The sequence below is a fragment of the Staurois parvus genome, unplaced genomic scaffold (genome assembly GCF_062004578.1).
Source record: "Staurois parvus isolate SC_StPar_1 unplaced genomic scaffold, SC_StPar_1.0 ptg003057l, whole genome shotgun sequence".
NCBI classification, from domain to species: Eukaryota; Metazoa; Chordata; class Amphibia; order Anura; family Ranidae; genus Staurois; species Staurois parvus.
Window position 1 is genome coordinate 37,711 of NW_028320853.1, and position 18,609 is coordinate 56,319.

Here is an 18,609-nt window from a genome sequence, read left to right on the forward strand (position 1 = left end):
GAAGGAGGAAACAAGGATTAAAAAAAAATGTCAGTTGCTTATGATATAGACCAGGGGTCTCCAAACTATGGCCCTCCAGGTGTTGAGGAACTGCAAGTCCCATGAGGCCTCACAAGACTCTGACAGCCACAGGCAAGACTCCCAGTGGCAGAGGCATAATGGGACTTGTAGTACTTCAACAGCTGGAGGGCCATAGTTTGGAGTCCCCTGATATAGAACGACGTACCGAGCAAACGGAATAGCATTTAGTTGGAGTTTACATGTAAAGGGGCGTTCTGAAATCTTTCCAGCAGGTGGCGGTAGAGTCCTATGGGGATGCTTTGTTGTTTTCTGATCTGCAGGATGATCAATGGAAATGAAGAAACACATTATGGGCTCATATATATATATATATATATATATATATATATATATATATATATATATATATATATATATATATATATATATATATATATATATATAAAAAATTTTCCCTTTTAAATGAGATATAGTTTTTTCTTATTAATTTTTTTTTAAATATATTTTTTATTTTATATATATATATATATATATATATAAAAATAATTAATTTTTTTAATAAATTACTGTATTAAAAAAAAAGAAAAAATATATATACATACACACACTTTTTTTTAATATAATTTTTTAGAAATATACACACACACATATATATATATATATACACATACACACACATACACACATTTTTAATACAGTAATTTATTTACATTTATATATTTTAATACATTACGGTATTAAAAATATATAATTATATATATATATTTTATAATTAAATATATTTTTTTAATATACCTATATATATATACACACACACACACACACATATATATATGAACATGCATATATACACACACATATATACACACATATATATACACATACATACATACACATATATATACACATACATACACACTTTTTTTTTTTAAATAAATATTTTACAAATATATTTATAAAAAAATGTAATATATATATACATGTTTTTTTTATTTAAAAATGTTTTCTTAAATTATATGCATTTAAAAATATATATTTATTAAAAAGAAGAAAAAATAAATCATATATATATATGAATTTATTATACATATATATATATATATTTAATACAGTAATTTATTTAAAATATATATATAAATATGTTTTTTTCTTTTAAATAAATATATTAATCTTAAATATATATATATATATATATATATATATATATATATATATATATATATATATATTAAAAAGAAGAAAAAAAATTAACAAATAAGTAAATCTCATATATATATAGTTCAGTCTTCAGTAATATTTCGGGTATTTACTGAGCAGCACATTTACAGGACAACAAATTAATAGTAACAAAAATTTACAAATATTCCAGAATTAAAATATTGAGGTCTACAAATATCAGTGAATACATCTTCACAAAATTCACGCTCACTTCTCAGATCTTCATCGCCAACAGATATTAAAGGCAACATATTATTATACGGGATTTATAGAGCGCAGCGCTGTACAATGTACAATACAAAGGCAGACAGTACAAACGCACCGGAACGCACATTTCCCTATTTAAATTGAAGAAAAAAGGAGGGTAAAAAAAATGAACTGAATGCATAAAAAAAACGCACCAGAATGCGTCAAAAACGCGAATGTGGAAAACGCTTCCAGAACGCCTTTCTATAGTGTGAACCGGCCCTCAGTGCGGGAAAGAAAAATGTAATCCCGACAGCAATCAATCCTTCATATCCTGGATGAGAACGTCAGTAAATTCTGTTGTCAATATGGAATAAAATGTAGCGAAAGACGGATCCGGAAATGTTACTTTTTTTTTTTTGCTTTGAAATATTAAAATAATCAAACTTCAGAAAAAAGTTAAAAAAGACAAAAATCTAACAGATGAAAGATCTGCACCGAATTCCGGGATCTCAGTAAAAGAAGTTCGCTTCATGGATTTTCAATTTGACGCTTGAGCTGAGACTACGGCCTTGGGGCGCATGAGGACGCACGGTGTCATTGTGGGCGCATTTCTGCGTTGGCATGCACCACACCCAGAGCGATGAATTACTGTACACACCTTGTGCGGAGGGGAGTGAAGCTCATGACTGCAGCTTGTGCCACATTCAGCGTTAATGGTGGCCAATAGAGGCCACGGTTATATATGATGATATAAAATCTTTGCAATTTGGGGCTCATTTGCATTTCCCCGTCGAGATGCACCGCACCCAAAGCAACGAATTGCTGTACACACCATGCAGAGGGGGAGTGAAGCCCATGACTGCAACTGGTGCCACGTTCAGCTTTAATGGCGGCCAATAGAGGCCACGGTTACAAAATGCGACAATATGAAATCATTGCGATTTGGGGCTCATTCGCATTTCCCCGGTTTCTGCGTCGGGATGCACCGCACCCAGAGCAACGAATCGCTGTACACACCATGCACATGCGGGGGGGGGGGGGGGGAGTGAAGCTCATGACTGCAGCCAGCTGGTGCCACGTTCAGGTTTAATGGCGGTCAATAGAGGCCACGGTTACAAATGACGATATGAAATCATAGCGATTTGGGGCTCATTCACATTTCCCCGTCAGGATGCACCGCGCCCAGAGCGACAAATTGCTGTACACACCATGCACATGCAGAAGGGAGTGAAGCCCATGACTGCAGCTGGTGCCACGTTCAGCATTAATGGCGGCCAATAGAGGCCATGGTTACATACGATGATATAAAATCATTGCGATTTGGGGCTCATTCGCCGTTTCTGCGCATTTCTGCATCCATGTACATTACGTCATGTTTTTTATCAGCGAGTTCGGGTCGCCTGTTGGGCTGCCAGTGCACAGCCGCATTTTTTCCCCTAGCAGCGTGGCGGCGCAACGCAAGGCATCTGCATCAGAGCGGTGCGCCTTAGCGCGTTGGGGCGCCATTTAAACCGAACGGCACCGCAACACGTTACCGCACCACAAGTATGTTTTGGCCCCTAAGGGCGGCCCCCTTCCCCATGTGCTCCCATCTGGCCACGGTTTGTCCATGTTCATCTCCGGGACGTCTTGTCCTCCTCCTCCTCGCTGTGGTCACCTTTGTCCTCGGAGATCTCGCACAGCTGACTCTCGTCCACGTGTTCCAGGGACTCCGCCCTCTGCATGGAGAGCTCATTAAGGGATATACGAGGAAGCGTGTTCTGCTCTGGATTTAGCCACGGCTTAAAGTCCGGCTCGTTCTTCTTCTTCCACGACGGGTACTGGAGACACGCCTTGTGCAGCTTCCGAAGAATCTGGATTAAGAAGACACAGAGAGAGGTCAGCGGGGTCAGACTGAGGGGTGGACGTGGTTCTAGAGACTCTCAATCCATATTCTGGACACCCAACCGTCACACCTTCTACAGGTTCAAAAGTATATGAACCCCCCCCTCTGAATGATGGAGTTCAGGTGTCTCCAGTGAAAGGTCCCGGTGATCCTCCATCATAAAAAAACATTGGGCTCCTCCAGCCTTGTGGTAACAGTTTGGTGAAGACCCTTTTCTGTTCCCCCATGACTGTCTCCCCCGTGTACAAAGCCAGCTCCATACAGACATGGATGACCAGTTTTGGTGAAGACCCTTTTCTATCCCCCCATGACTGTCCCCCGTGTACAAAGCCAGCTCCATAAAGACATGGATGACCAGTTTTGGTGAAGACCCTTTTCTGTCCCCCCATGACTGTCCCCCGTGTACAAAGCCAGCTCCATAAAGACATGGATGACCAGTTTTGGTGAAGACCCTTTTCTGTCCCCCCATGACTGTCCCCCGTGTACAAACCCAACTCCATAAAGACATGGATGACCAGTTTTGGTGAAGACCCTTTTCTGTCCCCCCATGACTGCCCCCCGTGTACAAAGCCAGCTCCATAAAGACATGGATGACCAGTTTTGGTGAAGACCCTTTTCTGTCCCCCGTGTACAAAGCCAGCTCCATAATGACATGGATGACCAGTTTTGGTGAAGACCCTTTTCTGTCCCCCCATGACTGTCCCCCGTGTACAAAGCCAGCTCCATAAAGACATGGAGGACCAGTTTGGTGAAGACCCTTTTCTGTCCCCCATGACTGTCCCCAGTGTACAAAGCCGGCTCCTTAATGACATGGATGACCAGTTTGGTGAAGACCCTTTTCTGTCCCCCCATGACTGTCCCCCCGTGTACAAAGCCAACTCCATAAAGACATGGATGACCAGTTTGGTGAAGACCCTTTTCTGTCCCACCATGACTGCCCCCCGTGTACAAACCCAATTCCATAAAGACATGGATGACCAGTTTGGTGAAGACCCTTTTCTGTCCCCCCATGACTGTCCCCCGTGTACAAAGCCAGCTCCATAAAGACATGGATGACCAGTTTGGTGAAGACCCTTTTCTGTCCCCCCATGACTGTCACCCCGTGTACAAAGCCAGCTCCATAAAGACATGGAGGACCAGTTTGGTGAAGACCCTTTTCTGTCCCCCCCATGACTGTCCCCCCGTGTAGAAACCCAACTCCATAAAGACATGGATGGCCAGTTTGGTGAAGACCCTTTTCTGTCCCCCATGACTGTCCCCCGTGTACAAAGCCAGCTCCATAAAGACATAGAGGACCAGTTTGGTGAAGACCCTTTTCTGTCCCCCCCATGACTGTCCCCCCGTGTAGAAACCCAACTCCATAAAGACATGGATGACCAGTTTGGTGAAGACCCTTTTCTGTCCCCCCGTGTACAAAGCCAGCTCCATAAACACATACAGTAGATGACCAGTTTGGTGAAGACCCTTTTTGCTGTGGAGGAACTCAAGTATCCCGAGCAGAGCCCAGCACCTCCCTCATCACACGGATGCCGCTTTGCACAATCCACACAAGAAGGTCCCATGAAGTCATTGCGTACTTCCAGGTCCACGTGGAGCCAGAGCTGAGAACGATAGTGGAGTCCCAACTGAAGGGGTTGAATGGGTAAGTAAAAACCCGTGAGGGGTTAGGGGGTCAGTTTGGCATCTTCACCATGGTCAGTGGATGACCTTGTCCCGGCACTGGAGTAGAAATCTCCCCAACAGGTCACCTCATGGGGGGCTTCAGGGCAATAAATGTCTGATTGGCAGATCCTGGGGTGGAGAGGGGGAGGGGGCAACGCGGCAGCTGTAGGTTCCTCTGACCGCCACGTTCCGTCGTTGCAAATTTTCTTTGAAGTTACAATTTAGAGACAAAAGCCAGCGATGGAGAACCTCAGGAACCAAATTACGGAGCTACATTCGGATTCTTACCTTTGGTGCCAAATACTGGGAAGATTTATTCACCACCCACTTTGGTAATGAACCTGAAAAAAAAAAAAAAAAACACGATCTTGTTAGGCCACACCTCCTTAAAGTTCGATTTAATTAAAATTCAATTTAAATTCCTTTCTGGCGCGATCAAAATAAACCGCACCGTCCCCTCCCCCGCCTTACTATAAGTTACTGAGGTCACCCAGCATGCTAACATTGACCCCCCCTGTCACCATAGGGTGACTAGTACTCAATGCACACCCTAAAAAAAAAAATAAAAAAAAAATAAACAAAAGAAAAATAAAAGAAAAATTTAATTAAAAAAAAGAAAATTAAAAAAATAAAAAAAATAAAAAATAAAAGAAAAATATTTTTTAAAATAAATAAAAGAAACAAAAAAAAAAAGAAAAGAAAAAAAATTAAAAATAATAAAATAAAAAAAGAATTTTTTTTTTAAAAATAATAAAATTAAAAGAAAATAAAAAAATTAAAACAAATAAAATAAAAAAGAAAAGAAAAAAATTATAAAAAAAAGAAATAAAATTAAAAGAAAATAAAAAAATAAAAAATAATAATAAAAAAAATAAATAAATAAAAAAGGCAAAATACAGACGTTTCCAGGAGCATGCGTGTTGCCACCCACCACTGTACTTCCTCCCACTCTTCCCGCCGTGTGGAATACTGGCCACCCCCGCCACGTTCCGTGGCTCATACAGGGTTGCTTTAGACCCAAAACAAGATAAAAATAAATATCCCATTGAAGAAAAAAAAAAAAAAAACCCACAACAAAGCCAGTTGGCCGCCACATTCCCCTTCTGTGCAGAAATCCCCCCCCCGCAGTACTTGATTCCGGCCAGTAGATGTCCTCAGTCCGATGGCCCGCATTCTAAAGTCTTGCTGAGGAGTCCAATAGCTTCTTCACACAATTTTCCCGATCCAACCAACCAATCAGATCCGTCTCCTCGGAGACCCTTCCGTTCACTCCTGTCAGCATTTCAGTGTCTATTCCTAGGGGGTGCACCTACCTCTGGGGTCCACCTGTGCCAGGTAGGTGAGTGTGGAGCTTGCGGGGCCGTTGGACCTGACTAGGTAGCCCGCCATATAGGAGACGGCCCGGACCATGTCCTTCCGAGGGGGATACATCTGCAGGGGACACATGGAAAGTCTGAGATCCAGCAAAGTCCTACATTTCCATTGATGTCATTTCACAAGGTATTTTTTTCCCATGATCCCACCATGAAGGTCACTTCCTGTGATAGGGTGACAACGCTCTGTCCCTGTCTTCCAACGGTGTTCCTGTGTTGTCACCCTATCACATGCACTGCCATTGGAGACTACATCTGACCGTTTCAGCACACAGCATGGACATGGTCCGCTGTGGTCGCCGTCTACCTGTTATAGGGTGACAACGCTTTGTCTGTCTCCCATTTGTGCTCCTGTGTTGTCACCCGGTCACATAGGCTTCTGGTGGAGACTACAAGCATCCCAACAGTCGCAGGGACCAGCGATGACAGCTAACTTGGACCAAACCCAAGCCTGTCACTTCTGGTGATCCCGCCATGGAGTTCCTCATTTGGGCTTTTCCTGTTATAGGGTGACAACACTCTGCCCCTGTCTCCTAATTGTACTCCTCTGTTGTCACCCTGGTGATCCCACCATAGCGGTCTTTATTTAGATACTTCCTGTTATAGGGTGACCACGCTCTGTCCCTGTCTCCTAATTGTGTTCCTGTGTTGTCACCCTGGTGATCCCGCAATAAAGGTCCTTGTTTAGACACTTCCTGTTATAGGGTGACAACGCTCTGTCCTTGTCCCCTAATTGTGTTCCTGTGTTGTCACCCTGGTGATCCCATTGTAGCCGCCCTTGTTTAGACACTTCCTGTTATAGGGTGACAACGCCTTGTCCCTGTCTCCTAATTGTGTCCCTGTGTTGTCACCCTGTCAAGTGGACTTCTCAGCACACATTGCATACACAGGGTCCGCTGTTGTCACTGTCCCAACCTGAGAAATGCCATGAAGGTCACTTCCTGTTACACGGTGACAACACTCTCTCCCTGCCTCCCAGCTGTCCTCCTTTGTTGTCACCCTGTCACATGTGCTTCAGACTACAAATGGTCGTGTTCAGCACATGTTACACAAACATGGGTCACTATTGTCAACATCAGTAAACCTGGCCCAAGAAATGCCATGAAGGTCACTTCCTGTTATAGGGTGACAACGCTCTGTCCCTTTCTGCCAACTATGCTCCTGTGTTGTCACCCTGTCACATGGGCTTCCAATGGAAACTACAAGTGGACTTCTCAGCACACATGACACAGACAGGGTCCGCTGTTGTCACCATCAGTAAACCCACCACGAGAAATGTTGTGAAGGTAACTTCCTGTTATAGGGTGACAACGCTCTGTCCCGGTCTCCACATTGTGCTCCTGTGTTGTCACCCTGTCACATGGGCTTCCGATGGAGACTACACCATCACCATCAGGAGACCCGACTCTGAGAAAAGGACAGGTTTGTGCCAAGAGCGTGGATAGTTTGTCATTTTACTGCCCCCCAGGAGCATACAAGGCAACAGTACGGATGTTCCGGCCTCAGTGCTGCCCCCTACTGAGCGCCCCGCTTTGCCTCGCTGACGGGATGCCCCTGCCACAGAACAAACTCCAGGTTTCCTGATGGTGACAACCGTGCACAGTGTCTGTGTAATGTGTCCTGAGATGTCCTCTTGTTGTCTCCATTGGAAGCCCATGTGACAGGGTGACAACGCAGGAGAACAATGGGGGAACAGGGCCAGAGTGTTGTCACCCTATAACAGGAAGTGCCCAAACGAGGACCTTTTCATGGCGGGATCACCAGTAATGAGGAGCTTGGGTTTGGTCTGAAGTTGGCTGTCATTGCTGAGCCCCACAACTGATGGGATGCTTGTAGGCTCCTGTGCAAACCAGGGTGACAACACAGGAGAACAATTCGGTGACAGGGAAAGAGTGTTGTCACCCTATAACAGGAAGAGGCTGAAGGACCATTCATGGTGGGATCACCAGAAGTAATAAGCTTGGGCTTCAGGCTTGGGTTTGGTCCAAGTTAGCTGTCATTTCTCGGCCCTGCGACTGATGGGATGCTTGTAGTCTCCATGTGACAGGGTGACAACACAGGAGCACAATTGGGAGGCAGGGACAGAGCGTTGTCACCCTATAACAAGAAGTGACCTCCATTAAAAAATCTAGTGAAAGCCCATGTGACAGGGTGACAACACAGGAGCAAAATTGGGAGGCAGGAACAGAGCGTTGTCATCCTATTTCTGGCGGCATTACCAAGGTGGCAACACAGAAGCACAATTTGGAGACAGGGACTGAGCGTTGTCACCTTGTAACAGGAAGTGCCTGAAAATGGACCTTCTTGGCAGGCTCACCAGGGTGACAACACAGGAGCACAATTGGGAGGCAGGGACAGAGCGTTGTCACCCTATAACAGGAAGTGACCTGCATGAATGCCCATGTGACAGGGTGACAACACAGGAGCACAATTTTGGGGCAGGGACAGAAAGTTGTCACCCTATAACAAGAAGTGCCTGAAAAAGGACCTTCGTGGCAGGATCACCAGGGTGACAACACAGGAGCACAATGGGGAGGCAAAGACAGAGTGTTGTCATCCTAGAACAGGAAGTGACCTACATGAATGCCCATGTGACAGGGTGACAACACAGGACCACAATTGGAAGACAGGGACAGAGCGTTGACACCCTAGAACAGGAAGTGACCTTCTTGGTGGGATCATTGAAATAAAAGCTGCAGATATCTACAAACAGAAAATGGGGCGGGGTCCCCCTGGGATTGGACGATGATGAACGATCGATTTGTGGGAGGAGCTGCGACTTACGTCGTGTTTGACGGAGAAGTTGATGATGGTATACGAGTCGGGCAATGCGAGCCAGGAGCGAAGGGTGACCACGTCGCGGTTCTTCAGAGGCTTGGGGCACTTCCCTAGGAGGGGGAGGGGAGGAGAGTCAGCAGAAGAATGTCGCCCCCCCACATCACCCCCCCCCCACCCGGTGTGTTAACACTTACAGGAGTAATATCCGACGTCGGCGTTCAGAGAGAGGCGGGCGATGTCCCGGGTCTCAATCATCGTCACGTCCCACTTCCTGCGATATTCGATGTCATGGAGAACGTCATACACCGTCTCCACCGCCACGTCCGGGAAAGTCATACGTCCCTGGGGGAGGAGCCAGAGGGAGCGCCATTATTAAAGGTTTCAGACATTGTTCCTCCCACTGACACCAATGATGGGGCGCTATTCCTCCCACTGACACCAATGATGGGGCGCTATTCCCCCCACTGACACCAATGATGGGGCACTATTCCCCCCACTGACACCAATGATGGGGCACTATTCCTCCCACTGATACCAATGATGGGGCACTATTCCTCCCACTGACACCAATGATGGGGCACTATTCCTCCCACTGACACCAATGATGGGGCACTATTCCTCCCACTGACACCAATGATGGGGCGCTATTCCTCCCACTGACACCAATGATGGGGCGCTATTCCTCCCACTGACACCAATGATGGGCCACTATTCCTCCCACTGATACCAATGATGGGGCACTATTCCCCCCACTGACACCAATGATGGGGCACTATTCCTCCCACTGACACCAATGATAGGGCACTATTCCTCCCACTGACACCAATGATGGGGCACTATTCCTCCCACTGACACCAATGATGGGGCACTATTCCTCCCACTGACACCAATGATGGGACACTATTCCTCCCACTGACACCAAGGAAGGGGCACTATTCCTCCCACTGACACCAATGATGGAACACTATTCCTCCCACTGACACCAATGATGGGGCACTATTCCTCCCACTGACACCAATGATGGGGCACTATTCCTCCCACTGACACCAATGATGGAACACTATTCCTCCCACTGACACCAATGATGGAACACTATTCCTCCCACTGACACCAATGATGGGACACTATTCCTCCCACTGACACCAAGGAAGGGGCACTATTCCTCCCACTGACACCAATGATGGAACACTATTCCTCCCACTGACACCAATGATGGGGCACTATTCCTCCCACTGACACCAATGATGGGGCACTATTCCTTCCACTGACACCAATGATGGAGCACTATTCCTCCCACTGACACCAATGATGGGGCACTATTCCTCCCACTGACACCAATGATGGGGCACTATTCCTCCCACTGACACCAATGATGGGGCACTATTCCTCCCACTGACACCAATGATGGGGCACAATGTCTTACAGTTGGTTTTCTTTGAGAAGCAGCCACAGCCCGAGTAGAAGAGTCTGCCCGCGGCCAGCTTGCTTTCTATGTAGAAGCAGTGGTCTCTCTGCAGAGGTCCAACAGACCCCTCCCCCTGCTGAGTCAGAGCCCTCCAATCAGCTGGGAACAGGAGTTTTGTTGATTGGAGTGCTCTACATCCAACTCAGTGGGGGGGGCCAGAGAGACCGCTGCTTCCACACAGAGGGTCCATCTCCGCAGCAAGCTGGCCGGGGAAGCAGAAGACATGTATGGCGCTGAATTGTCTGGAAATGACGGATCTGCAGATTGGAGAGGAAAGGCGATTGTTAATGCCATCCCCCTCTGGATATGAGGAATACACGGATCTGCAGTCAGAGGTCTCCTATTGGTTGTGAGCAATACGCGGATCCGCAGGCGGAGGTCTCCTATTGGTTGTGAGGAATACACGGATCTGCAGGCGGAGGTCTCCTATTGGTTGTGAGGAATACACGGATCTGCATGCGGATGTCTGCTATTGGTTGTGAGGAATACACGGATCTGCAGGCGGAGGTCTCCTATTGGTTGTGAGGAATACACGGATCTGCATGCGGATGTCTGCTATTGGTTGTGAGGAATACACGGATCTGCAGGCGGAGGTCTCCTATTGGTTGTGAGGAATACACGGATCTGCATGCGGATGTCTCCTATTGGTTGTGAGGAATACACGGATCTGCATGCGGATGTCTGCTATTGGTTGTGAGGAATACGCGGATCCGCAGGCGGAGGTCTCCTATTGGTTGTGAGGAATACGTGGATCTGCAGGCGGAGGTCTCCTATTGGTTGTGAGGAATACGTGGATCTGCAGGCGGAGGTCTCCTATTGGTTGTGAGGAATACGTGGATCTGCAGGCGGAGGTCTCCTATTGGTTGTGAGGAATACACGGATCCGCAGGCGGAGGTCTCCTATTGGTTGTGAGGAATACACGGATCTGCAGGCGGAGATCTCCTATTGGTTGTGAGGAATACACAGATCTACAGGCGGAAGTCTCCTATTGGTTGTGAGGAATACACGGATCCGCAGGCGGAGGTCTCCTATTGGTTGTGAGGAATACACGGATCTGCATGCGGATGTCTGCTATTGGTTGTGAGGAATACACGGATCTGCATGCGGATGTCTCCTATTGGTTGTGAGGAATACACGGATCTGCATGCGGATGTCTGCTATTGGTTGTGAGGAATACGTGGATCTGCAGGCGGAAGTCTCCTATTGGTTGAAGTAGACAGACTTGTGTCTTTGTTCATGACCCGGAGTGTTCCATTGTGCTGCTTTTGTTCTTACATGAGGGGAGTTACCCTTTAAGGCCGGTTCACACTCCATGCGGTTCAGTTTTTTCTGCATCCAAAATGCACAGAAAGTCGGCGATCGGGTTGTCGGTGTCGGAGATCACATCAGTGCTGACAGTTCTGGTGGCAGAAAAAAAAAAAAAAAAAAGTAGAACAGGCGGCATTTTTTCTGCACAGAACTGCACTGGAACGCGGTAAAACGCATAAAAAACGCACATGTCCCTATTTCGGGTCGGTTCACACTACAGAAACGTAGTCCAGCTGTGGTTCTGTACGTGCGTTTGGAAGTGTTCCGGTGCGTTTTTGATGCATTCCAGTGTTTTTTATGCGTTTTACCGCGTTCCAGCGCAGTTCTATGCAAGAAAAATGCCTCCGGTTCTACTTCCTTTTTTCTGCCACCGGAACTGCAAGCACTGATGTGATCAATGACACCGACAACCAGATCACCGACTTTCTGAGACAGGAGCAGAACGTTGTCACCCTATAACAGGAAGTGCCTGAGCGAGGATCTCCATGGCGGCATCACTTAGGTGACAACACAGGAGCACAATTGAGAGACAGAAACATTGCACTGTCACCCTATTTCTGGTGTTGTCACCCTATAACAGGAAGTGAATAAGCAAGGATCTTCATAGTGGGATCACCAGGGTGACAACACAGAAGCACAATTTGGAGATGGGCAGAGCGTTGTCACCCTATATGAAGAAGTGCCTGAACAAGAACCTTTCTGGCGGGATCACCAGGGTGACAACACAGGAATACAACCTGGAGACAGGAACAGAGCGTTGTCACCCTATAACAGGAAGTGCCTGAGCCAGGATCTCCATAGCGGGATCACTTAGGTGACAACACAGGAGCACAATTGAGAGACAGAAACATTGCATGGTCACCCTATTTCTGGTGTTGTCACCCTATAACAGGAAGTGCCTGAGAAAGCACCTTTCTGGCGGAATTACTAAGGTGACAACACAGAAGCACAATTTGGAGATGGACAGAGCATTGTCACCCTATAAGAAGAAGTGCCTGAACAAGAACATTTCTGGCGGGATCACCAGGGTGACAACACAGGAGCACAACTGGGAGACAGGAACAGAGCATTGTCACCCTATAACAGGAAGTGCCTGAGCAAGGACCTCCATGGCGGGATCACCAGGACGACACTGGAGCATGATTGGGAAACATGGACAGAGCGGTGTCACCATATAACAGGAAGTGCCTGAGCAAGGACCTCCATGGCGGGATCACCAAGATGAAAACACAGGAGCGCGATTGGGAGACAGATATAGAGCGTTGTCACCCTATAACAGGAAGTGCCTGAGCAAGGACCTCCATGGCGGGATCACCAAGATGAAAACACAGGAGCGCGATTGGGAGACAGATATAGAGCGTTGTCACCCTATAACAGGAAGTGCCTGAGCAAGGACCTCCATGGCGGGATCACCAAGATGAAAACACAGGAGCACGATTAGGAGACAGGGAGAGAGCGTTGTCACCCTATAACAGGAAGTGCCTGAGCAAGGACCTCCATGGCGGGATCACCAGGACGACAACATAGGAGCATGATTGGGAAACATGGACAGAGCGGTGTCACCCTATTACAGGAAATGCCTGAGCAAGGACCTCCATGGCGGGATCACCGGGATGTCAACACAGGAACACGATTGGGAGACAGATATAGAGCGTTGTCACCCTATAACAGGAAGTGCCTGAGCGAGGATCTCCATGGCGGCATCACTTAGGTGACAACACAGGAGCACAATTGAGAGACTGAAACATTGCACTGTCACCCTATTTCTGGTGTTGTCACCCTATAACAGGAAGTGAATAAGCAAGGATCTTCATAGTGGGATCACCAGGGTGACAACACAGAAGCACAATTTGGAGATGGGCAGAGCGTTGTCACCCTATATGAAGAAGTGCCTAAACAAGAACCTTTCTGGCGGGATCACCAGGGTGACAACACAGGAATACAACCTGGAGACAGGAACAGAGCGTTGTCACCCTATAACAGGAAGTGCCTGAGCCAGGATCTCCATAGCGGGATCACTTAGGTGACAACACAGGAGCACAATTGAGAGACAGAGACATTGCATGGTCACCCTATTTCTGGTGTTGTCACCCTATAACAGGAAGTGCCTGAGAAAGCACCTTTCTGGCGGAATTACTAAGGTGACAACACAGAAGCACAATTTGGAGATGGACAGAGCGTTGTCACCCTATAACAGGAAGTGCCTGAGCAAGGATCTCCATGGCAGGATCACCAGGGTGACAACACAGGAGCACAACTGGGAGACAGAAACAGAGCGTTGTCACCCTATAACAGGAAGTGCCTGAGCAAGGATCTCCATGGCGGGATCACCAGGGTGACAACACAGGAGCACAATTGGGAGACAGGAACAGTACCAGGGTGACAACACAGAAGCACGATTTGGAGATGGGCAGAGCATTGTCACCCTATAAGAAGAAGTGCCTGAACAAGAACATTTCTGGCGGGACCACCAGGGTGACAACACAGGAGCACAACTGGGAGACAGGAACAGAGTGTTGTCACCCATATATCAGGATGTGCCTGAGCAAGGACCTCCATAGCGGGATCACTTAGGTGACAACACAGGAGCACAATTGAGAGACAAAAACATTGCATTGTCACCCTATTTCTGGCAGCATTACCAGGGTGACAACACAGAAGCTCAAATTTGGAGATGGGCAGAGCATTGTCACCCTATAAGAAGTGCCTGAACAAGAACATATCTGGCAAGATCACCAGGGTGACAACACAGGAGCTCATTTGGAAGACAGGGACAGGGCATTGCCACCCTATAACAGGAAGTGTCTGAACAAGAACCTTTCTGACGGGATCGCCTGGGTGACAACACAGGAACACAACTGGGAGACAGGAACAAAGCGTTGTCACCCTGTAACAGCAAGTGACTGAGAAAGCACCTTTATGGCGAAATTACCAAGGTGACAACACAGGAGCACAATTGGGAGGCAGGAACAGAGCGTTGTCACCCTATTTCTGGCGGCATTACCAGGGTGACAACACAAGAGCACAATTGTCAGACAGGGACAGAGGGTTGTCACCCTATAACAGGAAGTGACCTCCATGGCGGGATCACCGGGGATGATTGGAATGATGGGGTGTCATTATGGGGTGGATGAGCCCCGACACTCATACGTTGGTATAGAGCTTCCTGCAGATATCACATTTCTTGCTGGCTCAGAGGATGTGCGGTTTCCTGTGACCCCCCCGGGTGGGGTGGGGTGGGGGGGGGTGTCAATGTTCGGGGCGTGCGGTCAAACAACATCCTGTACAGAGATAAAAGGGAAGCTTCACTAGAAACACGGAGAACAAAGCGTCAGCCGCGTCCTCACCACAGAGGAAGTGTACAGAGAGGGTTGTCATGTGAGGGAGGATGGGAGGGTGCAAAGGCCGCGGTGGAGGCTGGAGATGACCCTCCCGGATCAATAGTTATCAATGAGCCAATGAGAAGCTCACAGATCAATTCCTCCTCCATCCCAGCCCCCCAGGGACCTTCCTCCTCCATCCCGACCCCCCGAATCTTCTTTCTTCTTCACAGTTAGGAGCCCCCCAAAAAATCTCATCTACCTTCCTCTGTCATCCAGACCCCCCAGAACTTTCCTCCTATCACAGTGCAAGAAAATGCACAGCATGTCGATTGGATCTATAGGAGATTGTACGATTGGATTGGATCTATGGGGGACTGGACGGTTGAATCGGATCTATGGGAGATTGGACGGTCGGATCGGATCTATGGGAGATTGGACGGTCGGATCGGATCTATGGGAGATTGGACGGTCGGATCGGATCTATGGGAGATTGGACGGTCGGATCGGATCTATGGGAGATTGGACGGTCCGATCGGATCTATGGGAGATTGGACGGTCCGATCGGATCTATGGGAGATTGGACGGTCCGATCGGATCTATGGGAGATTGGACGGTCGGATCTATGGGAGATTGTATGATTGGATCTATGGGAGATTGGACGGTCGGATCGGATCTATGGGAGATTGGACGGTCGGGACGGATCTATGGGAGATTGGACAGTCGGGTCGGATCTATGGGAGATTGGACGGTTGAATCTATGGGGGATTGGACGGTCAGATCTATGGGAGATTGGACGGTCAGATCTATGGGAGATTGGACGGTCAGATCTATGGGAGATTGGACGGTCGGATCGGATCTATGGGAGATTGGATGGTCGGATCTATGGGAGATTGGACAGTCGGATCGGATCTATGGGAGATTGGACGGTCGGATCGGATCTATGGGAGATTGGACGGTCAAATCTATGGGAGATTGTATGATTGGATCTATGGGAGATTGGACGGTCGGGTCGGATCTATGGGAGATTGGACGGTCGGGTCGGATCTATGGGAGATTGGACGGTCGGGTCGGATCTATGGGAGATTGGACGGTTGAATCTATGGGGGATTGGACGGTCGGATCTATGGGAGATTGGACGGTCGGATCTATGGGAGATTGGACGGTCGGGTCGGATCTATGGGAGATTGGACGGTCGGGTCGGATCTATGGGAGATTGGACGGTCGGGTCGGATCTATGGGAGATTGGATGGTCGGATCTATGGGAGATTGGACGGTCGGATCGGATCTATGGGAGATTGGACGGTCGGATCTATGGGAGATTGGACGGTCGGATCGGATCTATGGGAGATTGGACGGTCGGATCGGATCTATGGGAGATTGGACGGTCGGATCTATGGGAGATTGGACGGTCGGATCGGATCTATGGGAGATTGTATGATTGGATCTATGGGAGATTGGACGGTCGGATCAGATCTATGGGAGATTGTATGATTGGATCTATGGGAGATTGGACGGTCGGATCGGATCTATGGGAGATTGGACGGTCGGATCGGATCTATGGGAGATTGGACGGTCGGATCTATGGGAGATTGGACGGTCGGATCTATGGGAGATTGTATGATTGGATCTATGGGAGATTGGACGGTCGGATCGGATCTATGGGAGATTGGACGGTCGGGTCGGATCTATGGGAGATTGGACGGTTGAATCTATGGGGGATTGGACGGTCAGATCTATGGGAGATTGTATGATTGGATCTATGGGAGATTGGACGGTCGGATCGGATCTATGGGAGATTGGACGGTCGGATCTATGGGAGATTGTATGATTGGATCTATGGGAGATTGGACGGTCGGGTCGGATCTATGGGGGATTGGACGATTGGATTGGATCTATGGGAGATTGGATGGTCGGATCTATGGGAGATTGTACAATGTATGGAGGGAGTCGGCTCTCTGTACATAGACACACCTGACATTCGCCCCGATCTATGAGTTCTCAGATGCGATATCGCCCCCCCCCCCCGTGCACCGGTCCGGTAGCCCCGCCCCCTCACCTACCTTCACCGTGTGTACCGATCCGCCCCTCCCCCCGTCGGGCGGCCTCATCCACACCCCGATCCCGGACTTGTTGTAGCAGGTCGTCCAGCCGTCGTTGTCGTCACATCGGGTCTGGAACTCCCGGAATAGGGCGTCATCCGGCACCGCGGGCACCTCCCGGGCCATGGCAGTCGGTAATCATGTGACCCTCCTCCGGGCTACACGAGCGATCCCATCCGCGACCGACCGACTGACCGCCCACCTGTAACCTGCGCCTCCCAAGCCTGGCCCCGCCCACCTCGCACCTCATTGGCTGATAATCTACCTGCCGCTGTACCTGGAGGAGAGAGCCTGTGTGGCCCCCGGGGGCCCTTATCACCCTGGAGGAGGTTCTATAGAAACCAATCAGACATAAGGAACCGGAAGAGTCACAACTGTTACATTGTTACCGGATTTATATATTGAGAGAAAGGGGGGGGGGGGGGTATATTATAGGGGGAGGTAATATAAGGGGGGTATTATTGGGGGTGATATTATGGGTGGAGCATGGGTGGACTGACAACTCATGGGGCCCCGGGCAATAGGGGATCATGGGGCCCCCAGGCAATAGGGGATCATGGGGCCCCTGTGTTCTTGCCCAAACTCAAAAAAGCCTATGAAAAAGGTACCAGGGGCATCTCATGGGGCCCCCTACTGACCCCGGGCCCTCGGGCAGTGCCGAGTTTCCAAATGGTCAGTCCACCCCTGAGGGGGATAATATCATGGGGGGTATTATTGGGGGTGATATTATAGGGGGAGGTAATATAAGGGGGATATTATGGGGGTATTATTGGGGGTGATATTATAGGGGGAGGTAATATAAGGGGGATATTATGGGGGGTGGTATTATAGGGGGGAGGTAATATAACGGGGGGGGTGATATTATAGTGGGGAGGTAATATAAGGGGGATAATATCATGGGGGATATTATTGGGGGTGAAATTATAGGGGGAGGTAATATAAGGGGGATATTATTGGGGGGAATTATTGGGGGGTAATATTATAAGGGGGTCATTGTAGATATATCTACATACATTACTATGTATATCACTGGGGGGGGCGGTAATGGTTCAGTGGGGGGGGGGGGTGATATGTACATACAGTGTCACAGTATTAATATTATAGGAGGGTGTGTGGGGGGAGGGGGGTATTATTATGATGGGGGGGGGGGGTTGGGGGGATCAGTGCAGTTATAACATTCACACATTTTAAAGCAGAAGGAAGACCCCCCCCCCCCCCCGTATGACTGATGCCTTTCCAGGGCCACGCCCCCTTTGTTAGAGCTCAGGGACGGAGCGTTGTCACCCTG

At 48.3% G+C, this 18,609-nt stretch overlaps 1 protein-coding gene across 1 annotated transcript; it reads right to left on the reverse strand.

Moving 5' to 3' along the window:
• Positions 1 to 1,312: 1,312 nt before the first annotated feature.
• Positions 1,313 to 17,665, reverse strand: LOC149428657 (START domain-containing protein 10-like). The gene is made up of 6 exons (XM_089667145.1): positions 17,283 to 17,665; positions 9,321 to 9,468; positions 9,133 to 9,236; positions 6,289 to 6,406; positions 5,264 to 5,316; positions 1,313 to 3,281 (listed from the first exon to the last, which is right to left on the reverse strand). Exons 1-6 carry the CDS (start codon positions 17,445 to 17,447, stop codon positions 3,042 to 3,044), a joined length of 828 nt encoding a protein of 275 aa, XP_089523271.1. The 5' UTR covers positions 17,448 to 17,665; the 3' UTR covers positions 1,313 to 3,041.
• Positions 17,666 to 18,609: the final 944 nt, after the last annotated feature.

What these genes read in the sequence shown, in the direction of transcription:
- LOC149428657 (XM_089667145.1), bottom strand. Translation starts at nt 17,447, where the DNA reads ATGGCCCGGGAGGTGCCCGCGGTGCCGGATGACGCCCTATTCCGGGAG. An exon ending in GATCGGTACACACGGTGAAG is followed by an intron (nt 9,469 to 17,282) that starts GTAGGTGAGGGG and finishes CTCCTCCCCCAG; the next exon opens with GGACGTATGACTTTCCCGGA. An exon ending in ACTTCTCCGTCAAACACGAC is followed by an intron (nt 6,407 to 9,132) that starts GTAAGTCGCAGC and finishes TGTCCCCTGCAG; the next exon opens with ATGTATCCCCCTCGGAAGGA.